A 19,321-nucleotide genomic window follows, 5' to 3' on the forward strand; every position below is an offset into this window, starting at 1 on the left:
ATGATGTAGTATTTCGATTTACAATTATCATTGTTTTACTAAATACAAAAAATGAAATAAAATCGAAACAATCACTTTACTGTTCTATGAAGCTTGAAATGTTAAAAGTCATTTTATGTTTAACAGTTTGTTTAACATATGTTATGTTAAACATAATTAAAAAACATTTTGTTGGGGGGGGGGAGTAGAGAAACGCCCATTTAATCGAAAATCAACGGGAATAATAAAATATTAGGCTACAATTATGTATAAACACAGTAAACTAAATTTAATTCGCAAAACCTGTGTGCTTCCCTTTTACTAAACATATTGAATAAATAGTAGCTTTTCAAGTCACATTGCATTTACTACCCTAAAATAGTTTTGTCTCGTGTCTTATACTCTGACTATTGACTCGGAGCGTTTGCTCGATCGCTTCTTCCTAAACCCATCAAATCATAGTGTTATTCCGTTATTCGTGGGTGACTCGCGGCCTTTAGGCGGCGAGTCTGAAATTACTTGAAACTCTCATGTTATTGAAGTCTTTAACGCTGCAGTGCGTCTTTAATTTTTTGTGTGTGGGCCTCGATCGGCCAGAGTCACTTAATCCAATGTAATTTGTAACTTATACTCCGCCACCATTATAAAAAAGAAATTTTTAAACAAAGAAGTTAGAGGCCGGGATAGTCTGGTAGGTAGGGCACTGGGCCCATGTCCAAGAGTTCGTGGGTTCGATCCCCGCCGGCCGAAGACCGTAGTAAATGGTGACTAATGCGCGTTAAATTTGTCAAAGTAGCAAAGTCCTCCATGTTCCCATAACAAATAAATACCTCTGGGGGTACTGATCCTAGAGTTTTCTTGTCTTCCGGATTGGTTCAAAATTACAAGGCTACGGAGTTGAACATTAGTAGTCGTAAAACCAAAATTGGATTGGCTGTTCAACGACGGATATAAAAAGATATAAAAACAAAAAGTTAAAAAATTTTATTTAAATTATTATATATTTTATATTTTTAGGTATATTACAAAAAGGAGATGGTAGTAATATATACTTGAAAACGAAGCCCAAGCTTCTTTTGACTACAATGGGCAACGGCATGCGCAGAGCCCTGGATTGTGAGAGCTGTAATGGAACGGCAAAGAACCAGATGTTGTTAGCTCCTGTGGCTCTTGCCAGCGCTCCAGATGGAAGTATATATGTGGGTGATTTCAATCTGATTCGTAAAATAACACCAGAAGGATTGGTATCAACCGTTGTTCAATTAAGGTATTTTTTTTACAATACATTTGCACTTCAAGTGAACATGATATTTAAAATGAAATGAGCACATAAATATTGATAAGTGCACATAAAAATCTTTTTCGATACTAAAAACCAATATCTTTAGTTCAAGGACGCGTAACACAGGTGTCTTAACACTGGGGATAATATTTCTTAATAAACAACAATAAGTTTTTGACAAAAATATTATTAAAAGATATATTTTCTTTTCTTTTTAAACGTCTACACTTTTTTTCAACTGTGCTCATTAAGTTGTTTACTATGCCGGCGTATTAGCTATACAAATGTAAATAATTTATACTACTAACTTATTACAGAAGCTTATTTTTATTCACTTTCTAAAATAAAAGTTTTGCCACTGCACTATCCACTTTCTAAGCTATCTACTGCTTTCTAACTATCCCCTTTTTATCCACTATCTAAAATAAAAGCAAAACGACGATAATTTTGTTCGTTAACTTTATTGAAAGTGAGTTCTCTTCATTCAAAAATAGGCAAAGTGTATTGTAATCATCGTCCTTTATAGTTATTCAGAATTCTTGTTAAAATTAAAAGAATAAGATATACATGATAAGAATTACAAATTAATGTCAAAGAAAGTTAAGTAAAACAGATAAGAAAAACAGATAAGTAAAGTTAAGTAAAACAGGATGAAAATCTAAGTGTTTCTGATTATTGGCTTCCTTTAACTTCACTCTTTTTCTTCTTGTGATCCAACAGGTTTTGATGTTTTACGTTCCATCTTGTTTAGTAGCGTTTCGTTAGATTACATTTAGATCAACATTTTTGTTTTTTTTCGTTGCTTAAATGTTAATTTGTAACTCCTAATATACAGATTTCTAAAATTATATTTCAAGGGTAGTCATATCATATTTCAGAGCAAGTTTTGTCTTGGAATTTCATGAAGTACTTTACATTGCTTTAATTTTTTGTTTATCGGTTAGTTGATGACTGGCATTATTTTCTTCTTTCTACTATTAATTTTTGTATTTTTTAGTTCGAATTATGTAACTTATGTTGCAAGTATAATGTTAGTTTATTTGTTATTATAATCTTATCTGGGATATCTTCCTATGTCAAAAGGCATTTTCAAAACTCAATGCCTCAAACAAATGTATATGTATTCTTACCTTTATAATTGCAGCACTGCCCAAGTTGCCTATAGATACCATTTAGCTGTGGGTCCTGTTGATGGTAGACTTTACATATCTGATCCTGAAAAGCATCAGATATTGAGAATGAAGTCTGAGAGTACCAGCATCGTAGATAATCTGGAGATTGTTGTTGGTAGTGGTGAAAAATGCTTACCTGGGGATAAACTCTCATGTGGAGATGGCCGACTCGCAAAACTGGCCCGTCTGGCATATCCAAAAGGTAAAATGCGTACTAATGTTACGAAAATTGTTCTAATAACTAAAGAAAGTATCAAGAGAGCTGGTTTGCTTATTATATGTATTATTATCATATTTAAAGTTTGATTAAATTGTAAATCTCAAACGAACGCTTTTTAGAAATAGTCCTAAAATATAAGTTAAAAAGAACGTGAAGTATAATAATGATTACTACAAATAAGATAGCTTTCGTAAAAAATCGTAACTATTGTTTTTTTTGAAGAAAAAAGTTTTAATGTCTAAATCTAAAATTTTAAAAAGTTACAAACAAAAAATATCCCTTTCCAAAATATAAGTTGTAATATAATGTAGTAAAAGTTATTCGCTGATTAACACACTTTTTATCTCCCTATCACTTCTATTATATTATACAATAAAAAAATTTCAGTAACAGTTACAAGAATAATTAAAATTTTCAATCATAACTTCTTGTAATTTTAAACAATTTTCTATATGAAAATAAATAAAACTAATGCACAAAATATTGTTTTCCAGGATAATTTTATTCATATCTGCTTATGTTATGATAGTATTATTTATCAAATGATATTAATTTATAAAATAATCTTAATCAGGTGTAACCTCAATAAAATTTATTGATTTAATAATTGATTAAATAGTTTATTTTTCTCTCCTTAGCCCCGGATTTTGAAAAATTCTTAAAATTTTTATTTTATCTTACAGGCATTGCAATATCTGCTCAAAATGAAATTTATGTGGCAGATGGCACGAATATTCGAATGGTTGATAAAAATGGCATTATTCATACCATCATCGGTGATTATTATCATAAAAGTCATTGGAAACCAGTTCCATGTGGAAGGACAGTCAGTTTGTCTCAAGTAAGCAATGACTTTTCATGTAGTAATTGTTTGCTATCAGGGTCATTACTATTTTTTCTTGTTGCAAAATATCTATTGATAAATTAAAAAACTTTCTAAATTTCACCTGTGTTTTCTTTGTTTAAATATCAGTTTTTCATCTTGATTAAATTGACTTAAAATTTTGCACACACAGTGGCTACCAAAAGTGTAGTATATTATTGTTGTAATTCAGTTGTGTATTATTATTTTAATTTGGTTCCAAAGAAAAATTGAATGAAAAGTATTTGAATTTCAAAGCAGCTTTATGTTTTCAATACACAATTTTATTACACTGATTTGATTCTACGCTAATTTGATTTTTTTAAAAAATGAAATTAAAAGTATTTGTCTTTTAAGGCAGCTTCAGGTTTTAAATACACAGTTTTAATATGCATCTTTTAAAATTTTATGCACACTTTTAAGGTTATATATATAAACAGAAATAGGCTGAAAAAATTTCTAAAAAATTAACAGACTTGAAAATTTTGCACTGTAAATACTAAGGCATATTTTAAGTCAAAGTAAGTTGCTAATTTGAGCAAAGTATCAATACAAATTTCAGTTTCTTTTGGGCTAACAATAAGGAAGGTTTTCCTGGTTTTCTTTTTTTATGCTGGTTAATTTCATTCAAAAAATCTTTTACGCAAAAGAGTTAGTTCCAGTATTTAACCCAGAAGTTTTGAGTTGTTTTCAAAAAAAAAAAAAATCAGTTCAACTGATTTAGTTGAACATTGGAAAACGCACATGTGCTATATAGATGGGCTGTTCAAGTCAACCCTATTTCATCTGCGATTAGGGTTTATAGTATCAAAGCATTGATGTGCACCAGACCTCTCTTGTTTGTGCTTCATACATTGCCTCTTTACATCATATTTGCCAACATAGAGCTTCTACTTTTACAAAATACGCTTCATTATAATGTTCTGGTAAATAATTTTGTTAAAAGTTTAATCACTTGTAGGAAAACAATGAAAAGCCGAAAGTTAAATTAATAGTTCACAAATTTATAATTTTTCAATTTTATTTCAGGTTAATTTAAGATGGCCCACTTCATTAGCTATCAATCCTTTGGACAACTCACTTCACATTCTTGATGATCATATGGTCTTAAGAGTAACGCCTGATCGCCGATTAAAAGTGGTAGCAGGCAGGCCCATACAATGTGCCACTCAGATGGCGAAGGAGAAAGCAGAAATCTCACCAGAAATATATTTAGAATCTCCTCAAAGTATTGCATTTGCTCCAAATGGTGATCTCTACATAGCCGAAAGTGATTCCCAGTTAATTAACAGAGTTAGAATCATTGGCAGCGATGGTAGAATTCAACATTTTGCAGGGGCGGAAAATGACTGCAACTGTATGGAGGAAGCTTGTGAGTGTTTTGACGAGGAAAGATTTTTAGCCTTTAGTTCCAAATTGAACAGCATATCGGCAATAACTGTAACTGCAGATGGTAATCTGCATATTTGTGATCAAGGTAATTTAAGGATACGTTCGATCACTTCGTCATTACCTGTGCCAACTGAAGCTCACGAATATGAAATCTATGCACCGGAAGTACAAGAAGTGTATGTCTTTAATCGCCATGGTCAACACGTCACAACTAGAAATTTAATTACTGGAAAACCGATTTACACTTTTTCATACAATGTAAACACAAGTTTTGGCAAACTAAGTACAGTTACAGATGCTGCTGGAAACAAAATTTACATTCTGAGAGACTACAGTAATCAGGTGAGTAACATTTTTTCTTAATAATCATTTTTCTGTTAGTGAGGTAGCTTTGATCTGAATGTTAAAATTAGTTAGTTTCCTATTAAGATAAGTTTCATTACAAATCTTCTGGAGCAATTTACAGAATATTTAGTTGTTTTGTAAAATAAATCTAAATTCAACGTGATTAAAAGAGGTACGCTTAGTATGAGCCAAAATAAAAGTAATGCTCTAAGACGTATTTGCAGTGTTTAAAATACAATGATTTGAAATTTATTGTTACCTCTGAGGGTACTGAGTGGGAGGAGATTGTTCGCTCTCTGGTTCAGATCAAAATTACGATCTGCGGATGTATGAATGGATCCACCCTATAAACGGGATGTGATGTGTTAGTAGTTAAAGCCGTATTCTTAGCCATAGATGGCGCCGTAAAAAAACAAGAAACGAACCCTCTGCCGTAAATTTGCTTGGTTTAACCAAGCAAGTTTGCTGGTATTGGCAAGTGTCATTAGAAACAACAACGACAAAAATTTCAACAACAATCTCTCATAAATATTCTTAATAATTTAAACGTTAAATGTCACACTTATTAGTTTTTAAATACTTAAAGAATATATCAAAATAGAAGAATTGAATTAGTAACGGGACCGAATCGGGCAGTTACCGAAACGGCAGCGGGACCTAAACGACGTGAAAAAAATGGTGGTACCGAAATGTCATGGACCGTTCTGTAATGGCTTTGACTCTTTTTACCATACTTGGGGATATTTAGTACTTTTGCGGTACTATTCCCCATGATCAAAAACACGTTTAATTACTGAGCAAGTCAACAGTATTGAGTGACAGGCTTGTGCAGTTAGTTCTAAAGTTCTCAACACTGATTAGAATTTTTGAAACGAATTTAGCCACAATATCGTCCAAATTTGCATAAACCTTCAATATACCACGTTAAATAATATTTTTAGTTAAATAATAAAGTTAATTAATAGTTAAATAATACGGAATGTTATGGTTTAACGTGATCTAGGAATACATTTTACTGTTACTTTCAGGTCAACACGATAGAAAACACTCAAGGAGGAAAGTGCAGACTAGAAATGTCAAGAATGGGAATGTTGCAGAGCTTCACAACTCCGTCAAACTTTAAAACACAATTTGACTACCATGGCAGCAACGGACTTCTGCGGAGCAAGTCGGACAGCACTGGCAAATCTTATGTTTATGCTTACGACGAATATGGTCGCTTGATAGAAGCTATTAGTCCAAGTGGACAAATCATTCAGCTCTCATACAATCTCAGCATTAAAGGAGCTTCTGTAACTGTAACGAGGGATGAAAAAGATTCCGTCGTTCTTTTAATCAAAGGATCTGACGTCACCACGAGAATAGGTAAATTCTTAAAATATTATGTATTGGTATATCGTAGCCTTTTTAGTTGTGTTACATTTCAAAAAAATGATTTAAAAGAAATGGTATCGTAGAGCAACGTTACTAAATACAAATATAAAATTCTTTGGAACATAAAAGTATTATGTATCTAGACTTGAATGGCATAATCATTATATTATCCTTTTGTCCAAAGTAAATTTGAATTTTTAAGACTAAACCAGGTGTAACCTCTAAAATTTAGACTTCTAAAATTTTTCATAAGTATATTTATGCAATTAGGTTATGTATAAGAATTTCAGAGAATTGATGAAATTATATTAAAAACTAACCTGAAGCCAAAGCTAAGTGAGCAATTCGAAATTTTGCCACGTGGATAAAATATCCAGTTTTCTGATAATTAATATCATTTTTACGCTAAATGAAATTTTAAAGTCATGTTAAAAAGTTTAATAACATTTATCTAAATTTTGATTGGTAATAGGGATAAAATGATTATAAGTCATGAAAAAAAATCTATGTCTCATCTCTCTAAGTTGACCACAGAAGCCATGCACAAAACAAAAGTAATGCAAGTGGTCAACTTAAATAGATTTCATTGCATATTAATTTCACTATTTTAGATTTTTAAAAAAAATCTTATTGCTGATTGCTTTTAATGCTTACGTGCATGCTTCGTGGTTTTTTTTATCCTGAAGACAAATGTAAGTAATTATTTGTTAATGTTAATAAATTCTATAACTTTTTTTAGGAAGTGCTGAAAAAAGAGTAACTCAGTTTCCGGATGGCAGTTTAATCCTGACGTCTCCTGATTCCAGTACCATCGAAGTGGACACGACAACCAGTCCTATTTTAAGTAATGAAAATCCTTTAATTGCAGAGAGCTACCCACTACCTACTAAACTCAAAGAAACTCTCAGCGAAGACAATGTCCAACACCTTGAATGGAAATACCTGATTAAGAAAGCAGGCAAAGGACAAACTAGAGAAATTACGCACATAGGAAAGATCTTGAAGGTATGTATACTGTAGCGAGATTAACTCACAGTCAGTTAGCTTATAGTAAGGTCTGGAACGCATCTCGTATTACAAACAATACGTGAATAAAATTACAAAAATATATATATATATATATATATATTATAACTGTACATCTTTTCTTTAAAGTACTTTTCTAACGTAACTAGTAATTATTCTTTTGTAAGTTGAAATGACGTTAATAAAGCAAAAAAAAATTAACGCTATTTTGAATCGATATTTTTACAATTTCTCTATTGCTTTGGTAAATTGGGTTGCACTATGCTAGTCTTCTTTTTATATTCAATATATGGTGGTATGCAAATCATAATAAGCTAAATTCAAGTTAGTTAGGAGTAAAATTTGTTCTGTTTCAATCATTACCTTTCCTAACCACATTTACGAACATAAATACCAAAACTAGTTCCCTGTGCAATTGAATCACTTAAACTATATGATTTTTTAATTTATAGTATTTCAACAGCGGTACGTTAAATCAACCTGGAATGAAAGCCTAGTGATTGAATGTTTTAATTAAACATTTTTCTACCCACAGATTATTGTATTTTTTATTTTGCAAAACTGATTGTATATGCACTGGTGTTGGGCTCTGTTAAAATTTTATACAGCGGAAATAGTTTCATTGAGTTAGACACAATACTTCTCCATAATATTATGATCTAGAACTATCACTATATTATTTTATAAAGAGTCGGGATATCATGGCTGTTAGGGCACTGGGTCCATGACCAAGAGGTAAGGATTCGATACCCGCTGGCTGAAGACTCCCTATGTAGTAAATGGTGACTGATGCACGTTTAATCTGTCGAGTCACAAATTCCTCCATATTCCCATAACAAATCATACTTATAGGGGTACTGATACAGAAGTTTCCTTGTGTTCTGGATTGATTCGAAATTACGAGGCTGCGGAGTTGAACATTAGTAATCGTAAAACCAAAATTGGGTCGGCTGTTCGACGACGGTTATAATAAATTACCTTATTAGAGCTCAGAGGATAGAGCGCTAGTCTCCCAATAAGGTGAGCCAGGTTCGAATCCCGGCAATGGTTGGTTGGTTCGAGTTCCGCACGCGGCTCGCACCGATCACAGTGGTGACGGAAAATATCATGGGTTATCATAGGTTAGTGCTACCCGTGAGAGGTTTTCGTGGTTCCCTCTCCATGTAACGCAAATGCAGATTAGTCCCATCAAAAAGTCCTCAGCGAAAGCAAATTTCTCCCAATACTTGATCCAGGAGTTCCCATTTCTTCTGGATTGGGTTTAAAATTACAAGGATAGGAAGTTGAATATTGGTAGCAGTAAACTGAAAATTCGGCCCTCTGCCATTTTCCAAAGAACTATTGGGGAACAATAATCAGAGCAGCTCTCTCTAATTATATCTGTTTGTAGCCACTTTAATATCTGATGATTTACTTTTTGTCTTCCAAAAAAGAATAAGCGTCCAACTCTTTGACATACTGGGATTTCTTCTTTCAAAATAATTTTAATTGTCAATATAGTATGTTAAATTTTGTTTGGTTTGTAATTATTAATCAACACAGATAGTTCATTAACATGTGATAAATCAAGTCCGTCATTACTATACACATTGTTGATAATATATCACAAACATTCACAAGAACATAGATAAGAAAACATTCACACGAACAAGGGTTATTAATTAAATCCAAACCACAACATTTACAGAAATCTTCGTCTTCAGAGGCTCCGATTCGGGTATTAACATCAGAAGAAGTGACTTTAGTTTTATTAGTTGGTCATAAATAGAGGGTGTTATAATACAATCAACCGCAACGTTGACCTTCGATCTCAAAGTATTGGGATTTATGGACATTTTAACCTCAACTAGTCTGACTCCTTGTACATCACCAAAGCTAGATACAAGGATCATTTCAGATTGAGGCGGATCGCTATTTTTATCTTATTTAAATTAATCACCAACAATTCAGCACCTGAATCAATTGTTGCTCTAACTAGATTCCCATTCCCATAAATTTGAGCATACTTCAATTCGTGTTTAAAATTATTTCCTCCTAATGGCTTACAGGGAATTCAAACTGAAGTTTTTATTTTTTAAGTTATCACTAGGAAAGGTATTTTTCTTTCAGAGTTTTCGTTTCTAGAATCGTGTTGTTTTTCGAACCACCGCAATTTCACCTCAAACATATTAATTTCACCGCAAACAATGTCACCATGCATTATTTTGTTTATCTATCGTTTAAGAAAAATGATCCGGACTGTTTTACCTGAATTGTTTTCGCTTCGAAAAATAGTGTTTTCCGCATATTTATGGGGAATGGAAGCTTCTCTGCGTAGCATATTTTTAGACGTAATGTAAATGTCCGATTCTAGCGCTAACTCGATAGGATTAAACCAATTTTCTCCATGACGGATTGATCCAGGAGTTCCCTTGTTACATTAGTAGTCGTGAACCCAAAAACTCCGATTTACGACTATACCAATAGTCAACCCGCGTAATTTTAAATCAAAATCAGAAGACAAGGGAAAGCCTGGAGCAACTATCGGGACTAACTTGTTTAAAACTAACCCGCATTTACGTTACATGGAAAAGAAAACCAGGTACATCTCCTGTAGCTATCCTAGTAGTAAGTGGACTCTAACCCATGGTGAATCAACCATGACTCATATTTTTCGTCAGCACTGCATTACACTGGATACAAGTGAAGTGCATTACAGGAATCGACCAATATCAACCTTAATTTGAACCTACATTGACTCAATGGGATGAGAGCGCTCTATCCCCTGAATCGTCCCTGCTTGTGTATCGAAATTTTAATTTATTTTGTAACCAGAATTGAACAACGGATTTAAGACCTTCATTCTTCAACTGCGTCGTCCCGTAATTTTAATCCCAACCCAGAAGACAAGGGTACTCCTTGATCGAGTATGTATCAGGGCAAAATAGCCTTCGCGAGGGACTTTTTGGAGAAACTATCCTGCGTTTGTGTTTCATAGAAAGAAGAACCACGAAAATCTCTTACAGTTAGTCCGATTTCAAGCGAATTCTAACACATGATCCTTCTACCACGGAGGATATTCTACTTCAATAATGTGGTCGGTGGATATTCGAACCGATCAGCCATCGTTGGGATTCGAACCTAGGCTCTCCTCATTCGGAGGCGAATACTCTATCATCTGAGGTACTGGTATCGATATTATCGTATTCGCGATATATCGTAAATTTATAATTTAAGTATCGGTATCCCGCTACTTTAAATTATCGACATTATATAACATATCACCCAGCTTTTTTGCTTGTAATTAAATAAAACGTTTTCTTTTTTAGTTTCTAATCACAAAAAATTTTTTTTATAATTATCATTTTGTTTGTTTCAGGTGAATGGTGAGGTGTTTTTCTCTGTAGAATTTGACAGGGAAGAGCACAGTGAAACTATCTTTGACCGGAACCAAGTACCTCTTCTAACTGCTCATTATGACGTTTTAGGACAACCACAGCAATGGAAACCAGCTCATAATTTCACATCTGTGCGACTGGACTATGACCGATATGGCAGATTGTCTCACTGGGAGCGAGGTTATCTCTTCGAGAGATACACATTTGATATGCAGGGAAGATTGGCAGAAATCAGACATGCAGATAATACTGGCATAATGTACAAGTATGATGAGGGAGCAATCAGTATGGTAAGAGAGCCATATCAGCCTTACGTAAATTGATTTCTAAATTCTGAATACAAGTTTCTAATTATAAATAACAAAGAATGTAATTCAAAAAATTATGTTAAAGCTAAATTAATAGCTTCAAATCAATTAGTTTTTTTAATAGAAGTAATGAAGAAAACTGTTGTTAATAATTTATTCCCAAACATGAAATGGGTGTGCAAGTTAGTAACTATAAATTATATTTTATTATGAGATAGTGTAAATTGAATTAATAACTCAAATCTTGTAGTGTATAAATACAAGTTATAATCACCAGTTATTAATATCCTGAACTATTAAAAGCCAATAAATCATAGTTGAACTTATCAGTTTTGATCATAAACTACCATCTATTAACTAATAAATTAGGTTTTTACATAAAACACGTTTAAAATGGATTAAAAGATTAAACTAATCCAAATGCTTTCGTTTCTTAAATAAAAGTCTGAAATCACAATTTAGGTCTCAACAGCTATTATTATACTTGCAATGTTCCTTTTTTTTGTCATTTCTAATAATTTATATTCCTTTCACGCCCTAATATTTTAATCTTCATTAAACTTCTATGCACACAAAAAAAGAAATATTACATTTTATGTGACTTTTTTACCGAATGTTTCTTAATCACCAGCTTTAATGCATATTTATAAAATTTTCAACTAAACTGAAGCCAAAAAAGTACATGCATTACAGATTGCAAATCAATATCCTAATATAATCTGTCGAATAACTAGCAAAAGAAAATAGGATGAAAAACATTAAAATCAGTTTGACCGTTTGCTGAAATGTATCTAATAATCAACTTTTAACTGCTCTGTTTCCTTCGACAATCAAGCAGGTTTTGAGTTTCACCATCCTCAGTCATAATACTCTAGATTTCAATAGCATTTTTTATTTCCCTCGCTTAAAATTTAATTTGAGACCTAAGAATTTGCCGAAGCTTTTAACTTCATTATTGACAATCATTCAAAAAATACGTAGCAAGTTTGACATTTTGAAACACCTTGTGTATTTTTACTTGATTAAAGTAAAATAATGCTAACAAATCAAATCAAATAAATAAATGTTCTAAATTTTTTTTGTCTTTTTTTCGCAGCCAAGTGAGGTGATTGTTCCAAGTGGCAGCAGATACCTTTTACAATATGATTCTTCCGAAGGACTTCAAGCAATAATCACTCCAAATGGCCACAAACATGAATTGGCTTTCCAAACTTCTCTTGGATTTTATAAAATTTTATATCTTAGTCCAGGAGTGCGCTATCCATTTGTGACCCACTATGGGGACAATGGTCAACTACTAGCAAAACTGTACCCTGAAAATAATGGCCGAGTGGTATATTTATACAATGAAAATGGAAATGTAAAAACTATACTCTGTGGACCTGAGAGAACAGATTTCGCATACCTGGATCAAAAGACCCTGGTTCGTTCATGGACGAAAACCGTACCGGAACTTGAACTAAGAACTGACTATCGGTATCATGGTATACTAGTGCAAGAGGAACGGTTTAGGGTGAGCAGTCGAAGTGCTCTTAGCAATGCCAAGTTCAAATACCAATATGAAGGACACATTAATATCGTTGAAATCGAAATTGGTGGAAAAGCTGTAAGTGAAATCCGTTACAGATATGGAGTACAATCTGGAGCATTGGAACAAGTTCAAAAGTTTCTTATTCATAGACCTAAAATTAACAATGTCTTCATCCAAGACGATCAACGCCATTTTTCCAAGACAATCGCTCACGATTCCTATGGAAAAATTTCACTATTGGCTATAAGTCTATGGAATCGAGAGGTGTTCTCTCTTAGCATACGTTATGACAATAGGGGAAGGATAAGGCAAATGAGTAGCAAAGCTGGTTATGATGTCCCGCCTGAAGTTAACAACTGCACTTACACACCTGACGGTTATTTGAGTGAAGTATCTGGACGCCGTAATTATAGGTTCCTGTACGATGTTAATGGAAACATGAAAACGTTTTGGGAAGATGACCACCAGGTGACTCTTAAGTATGATGATGGGGACAGGTTGATTGGGTACAATGACATGGACATGTATGAGGTCGATGGAAGAGGTTTCCTTGTGAGGAAAGGTCAAGACAAATTTACTTTCAATGCTAAGGCACAGCTTATCCATGCTGTTCAATCTGGTTTATATGAAGTTTATTATTATTACGATGCTTTTGACCGTCCAGTTGCGTGGAGGGATCACAAGGGAAACGTAACCCAGTTTTTCTATACTAATCCGAAAAATATATATCAAGTCACACACATCCACAAGACTGAAAACAAAGAAACATTGTCATTGATTTATGACACCAACAATCATTTGATGTATATCGAGGATTCGGCGTCTAACAAATATTTTGTAGCTACAGATCACTTAGGTTCTCCTTTACTTGTGTTCACTTCAGAAGGTAAAGTCGTCAAGGAAATAAAAAGAACGCCATTTGGAAAGTTAGTGTTCGATTCTAACCCGTCATTTATGATATTTGTTGATTTCTGCAATGGTTTGAGAGACCCATACACTGGATTATTGTTTTTCAAAAATCGTGCTTATGATTCTACTGGTGCCCAGTGGTTGACGCCCAATTGGGAGGATGTACCCAAGTATATTTCAAAGCCATACATGATTCATTTGTATCGTTTCCATGGAAACAATCCAGTAAATGATTATGAAGATAATTATCATTTAGATAGTAAGTTATAATTTTTATCTTTTTATCATTACTTAACAAATTATAATTTTTTGCGCAAATCATTAAACGGTCTATAGTTTTGATTTATGTACAAATTTTCTTGGCAAAAGAATTAGGTTTGTATGAAATATCTATTTATTTAGATAGTGTTTGCTGTAACTATTAACAACAAACAAATTAAGTTTATCTTGACATTATATTATCAAAACCATGTTTGATCATGAATAGCAAACTAAGTTCAATTTTGGTTTAAAATGTAAATTGAGATTTTTATTGTTAAAAGATAATTCGTGTCATTTTCCCCACACGAAAAAAGAAAACTTTCCTTACTAAAATAACTTTGTGCTTGAAAATTTATTACTATGTATCTTGCGTTGGTTTATCGTTTTCTTATTAAATACTAGACTTGTTCAAAAAGTAAAAAATGTATAATATGTACCCGGACAAGTAATATTTGATAATTCAATTCGGCAACATATCAATGCTTTGACCCGTTTGCTTCTGGAGCATTTGGCATGTCTGAGTTGATTATAGTTCGAGTAGAGATCGTTTTTATTACACATATTGTACTATTACACATTACACATATTTGCCTAATGTTCTCTGAATCTTTTAACTTGCAAAGATAGGATAATCACGAAAATTTTCTTTATTTTAATAAGCTATTTCCATCTACATAAACTTGACTCTTGAAAACACTTTTTGCTCGAACCAGTCTGAACAGAAATGTGGGAAAAAATTTGATAAAAATCAAAGTGTATAAGCATGTAGTGAAACGTTAACTCTTCATCAATATACAATATATTGTTACTTTTTTAATAAACCTTTAATATCTATCATATCATAGTATAGTAAAGCAATCAATTTGTTATTTTATTTAAATGTGATATCTAAAACAATAAGTTTCATTCTTCTTTATTTAGATTTAAACAAATGGATATCAGCCTTTGGCCTCGGAAAATTCAACGCACCATTCGCAGAAACCCTGAATCCGAATCCTGAGGTAGCATATGATGTCAAACCAAGTTTGCCCGTTATCTCTGGCTTAAGTTGTACAGCAGACGTCGTCTCTCGAGAATTCTTTCGCATAACTACCGTTCCTCGCACTGAAATACGTGGACACATATCAGGAAGTGAATTGAATCCACAGTTGGCAAATCTACCATCCGTTCTCGGCGATGGCCTTCTCTTGTCAAGACGGAATAATCGTGCAATTGTGCACGTCCTCAGCGATGCTAGTCCAATTCTAAGAGATGTCATCACCACGGTTCTCAATGACACTGAATATGTTGATCTCCATTTCTCACTGCATGGGCAGGACTCGTTCTTCCTGGTTCAACCAGACCAGAGGCGAGTTCAAGAGGATTGGGATCAACTTCAAAGACTGGGTACCATGTATAACGTGACCATGCACGCAGGAGATGGTCACGTGGATCTCAGGCTGAGAAGTCCAGCCATTTTGCTCAATGTCCGCTACGGCGGAAGCTCTGAAGAAGAGCGAAAAAGACTGTTGAGTCATGCCAAGAGAAAAGCCATCAAAGATGCCTGGCAGAGAGAGGCCAGGCTTATTCAGAAAGGACTGAGAGGAAGCAGGGAATGGACAAAGTCAGAAATAGAAGACCTGCTGACGAAAGGAGATGTGACAGACTATTACGGAGAAGACATTCATGACGTGGAGACGTTTCCTCTACTGGCTGATGATCCCACTAATGTCGTTTTTCGGAAATGTAAGTTGACTTTAGTTAATTATGTTTTCTTTATTAATTTTTTTCTGAATGAACTATTTTAAATTAATTTAACTTTCAAAAATTAAAGTTTATAAATAAAAAACACTTTAGCTGCTTAATAAAAAGAAAAAAAAATTTCAGTGTAATTACCTCTTAAGACGCAGCTTCCTATATATTGGGCAGAATTTGGTTCAATTTTATCTCTTAAATATGTTTTAAGATTTTTTTTTTCATTGTATGCCTCTAAAAAGCCACTGCCTTTATAAAAATGTAATTTGATTTACCCCCGTTCGGAGTTTTTAATAAATTATTAGAGAGTTAAGAAATTCGATTTAAGAGAGAGTGAAGAAATTTGATTCAAGCAGCCTTTTAAAACGTTTTATCTCCTTTCCTTTCACAACCAAAATATGAAGAATAACATGATGAAATTGTCCTATTATGCAAATAAAAAAAAATAGTACGAATTAAGATTTATTAATTTCATGTATAATTAAGGATAACTAAAAAAATAGTTTTTTTTCATTCAAAAATTTTTTTTATTGCATTTGTAAGTTTACATTCTTCGACGCTACACAATTCTAAGTTAAAAGAGCATTTTCGATCATTATTTATAGCTCTTTTCGCAGGAGATTGAAACAACAAAAATTGCGGCTTTCTTAATTTATCCTTCTGAGGGTCGGTTTAAAACAGAAATTCAGTCTTTAATTTTGAAATTTGAATAAGATTAAAGAAATTTTTACCGTCACAATTTGGTCAAATATTTAAGAGATATTAAGAGATATTTTTCATCATTTTATTCTACATTCATTTTTCTTTATGTAAAAATCAAATACTCGAAATCAGTTAATGGCCAATGGAGGCAAAAACTTACAAAAGCAAATTAATTGCTGTTAAAGTAATATTTCTTGGAAACTAGTTAAATAGTTTAATATAAAAAATTACACGAATTTTAATTATTATTTACGTCAAATGTCTGCTTTATGTGTTACCTTGAATGACCGAAATCAAGAGAATTTCGACATTCAACTGTGAATGTCTGTGTGTCAACAATCACCACAATCGCTTAGATGAATGTCGGAAATATTTATTATATCCGATTTTTATTAATTTATTCGTTGATATATTTAATCGATATTTTAATATCTGTTACGGATAGCTTAGGACAAACATCTGTGTTAGGAGTACCGGGGAAATGCACTTGACCTTAAAAAAACATTGATGTAGGGTATAACTGGCAGTGGCGCTTAACTAGACTAGACCTAGTATATATTTTGGACATTTAACAAGGCGACTATGTGATGGTCATTATNTTGGCCTCCTCGGTCACCCGACCTATCATGTCTTGCTTTTTATTTCTGGGGTCATATGAAAACACTGGCTTATGGCACCCCTGTTGACAATGCTGAGGAGCTGGTTGTAAGAATCGCAGTAGCTGCCGGAGAAATTCGAGATATGCCTGGAGTATTGCAGAATGTTCGGATGTCCATGCGCCGGAGATGTGGGATGTGCATTGTAGCCGGTGGCAGAAACTTCGAACACTTACTTTGACCCATGTACATTATGCTTTTTTCAATGTATTATTAAAACGATTTCTCACTTACTGTCTCTTTTCTTTATGGTGCTTCTGTGTACATCACCGCTTCAGGAAAGCATTTCTGATCCCACATTGCTATATGATTTCGAGTCGTCAGGATACACCCTACCTCTCTTAGGAATTCTGAAGCGTTTAATTGAGACACCCTGTATATATATATATATTATTTTGTTGTTATATATCGTCTCAACTCATTGAGTCCGAAAGTAATCAACATTTTCGTAATAAAAAAACGTACTGTGTGAAAAAAGTACAGTCAGTGACTGGCAAAAGGAGATACCGTCAGTGACCAATAAAATAAAGTAATGCCCATAAATCTACGATGACCATAAAAATTCAGGCATCCTTTTTAATTTTTCCGTGAAAAAAATATGGTCACTGATTTTAAATTAACTTTATTCCCTTAAGAGTTATCTTCTACTCAGGTCTTGAATTTGCTTAAGACTCAAGTAATTTGTCTGCCGAATCAAGGAGAACCACGTAACGAGTTGAAGTAGTGTGGTGCTACCATCTGTTAAGGAGTGAGAGAGCTTACGGTTCGTTGTTCATACCATTTAATATGGAGAGAGTGGGAATAAGATGTAAAGACGAGTCCTTGGCACTAGCTGGAATCGAACCCGGAAGCTTTGTCCTCATAGTCATATGCTGTAACCATAGAAAATTTCGTTCACCCGATTGAGTTAGGAAGTTTTAGTTCACAAGGGTTTTTTTTCTTAAAGAAGGAGTCTAGCCGTAAAAATTAACGGTGAGATTTGAGGTTCGTTGCATTTATGGGCACTGGGCGTTTTTCACAAAGAAAGGAGCTGGGTCGTATAAATTAACGGTCAACTCTTCGAATAATATGGAATAATGTGTTGTAATAATGCTATTTTTATCTGAAGTATTCATGTACAGTTGATAATTAACTTCTGTTTTCAGGAACTGTCTCATATTCCTCTCATCCAAGTTTATCTGTGATCTGTGTATAAAACAACAAGCTACAGGGGTGTAAACTATGAACTGAAAACAAATCCAACTGTGTTATGAAAAATGTTATAAAATACTATAAATTATATCTTCTGAAGGCGAAAGATTTTATTCACCGATCCTTCCTTTTCATTCTCAAGTAAGTAAAAAACCACTTGTTATTGCGTAAACAAAACTAGAAATAATTTCTGTATCGATAAATGCCAATACAAAATAATATCGCAAGTGGTGATTAAAAATCAATCCATAAATCTTTATTTACTGCTGACGTCGTTAAAGTATCATACCAATTCAAAACAAAAGGTTTTTAAAATAATTGTAATACATATAAATGTCATGAATTGATCCTTTTATCTACAATTTTCTACTGTCAAAGTTATTCTTGATATTTAAAGTTGTTTTCAAAGGGAAAAAGATCACTATCTTAAGAGTCTCCTTCTCATATGCTTTTAGAATCTTTCTGAAAAACGAAACAAAAAAGTACATATGAGTAGAGTGCAAATTAAGACTTAAATGGGGAAAATACAGAATTGCTTTAAAATCTGACGAATCACTTGTAAAACAGGCGGTAATAAAAACGTCAAAACCAGTTTAGCTTTCTGATAAAATTTAGAAAACTTTCTAAGAATCTCTTTTGAACTCCTCTCTTTACGTCAGGTTATAAAATAGGCTTTGAATTTCCCCTCCCCCGCCTTCTTCAGTAGTGATTCATTCGATTTTGTTAGCAATTTTGTTTTGCTGGCAATTTTGTTACAACCAAAAAATAATTGAGAGAACTTTTAAAAAATTTAAGAACGATTTGACCGATTGTTCTCATTTCCTTAACAGAATTAAGAAAATTATAATGTAAAGGTTTCATATTAATTGCAAAAATGCCAAATCTTTTACAAAACGATGCTGTTCTATTGACGCTACTCTTGAAAATGCGTTTTCAGAACAATGTAGTACAATGTTAATGGTAAACACTGAGTTATTAAGATTTTGGGACACAATTGTGC

General features: G+C 33.1%; 1 protein-coding gene across 5 annotated transcripts in view; it reads left to right on the forward strand.

The window, feature by feature from the left end:
* Positions 1-19,321, forward strand: part of LOC107436783 (teneurin-m) — a 536,656-nt gene that overhangs the window by 512,853 nt on the left and 4,482 nt on the right. For all 5 annotated transcript variants that reach the window (XM_043049130.2, XM_043049142.2, XM_071180206.1 and 2 more), the window contains 10 exons: positions 997-1,246; positions 2,406-2,635; positions 3,337-3,494; positions 4,545-5,249; positions 6,281-6,617; positions 7,366-7,631; positions 11,011-11,319; positions 12,434-14,036; positions 14,960-15,763; positions 18,276-18,462. In XM_043049130.2, coding sequence (XP_042905064.1) covers positions 997-1,246; positions 2,406-2,635; positions 3,337-3,494; positions 4,545-5,249; positions 6,281-6,617; positions 7,366-7,631; positions 11,011-11,319; positions 12,434-14,036; positions 14,960-15,763; positions 18,276-18,277 — 4,664 coding nt within the window. In that variant the 3' untranslated portion in view covers positions 18,278-18,462. The remainder of the gene's footprint in view (positions 1-996; positions 1,247-2,405; positions 2,636-3,336; positions 3,495-4,544; positions 5,250-6,280; positions 6,618-7,365; positions 7,632-11,010; positions 11,320-12,433; positions 14,037-14,959; positions 15,764-18,275; positions 18,463-19,321) is intronic.

Source organism: Parasteatoda tepidariorum, chromosome 4 (genome assembly GCF_043381705.1).
Source record: "Parasteatoda tepidariorum isolate YZ-2023 chromosome 4, CAS_Ptep_4.0, whole genome shotgun sequence".
NCBI classification, from domain to species: Eukaryota; Metazoa; Arthropoda; class Arachnida; order Araneae; family Theridiidae; genus Parasteatoda; species Parasteatoda tepidariorum.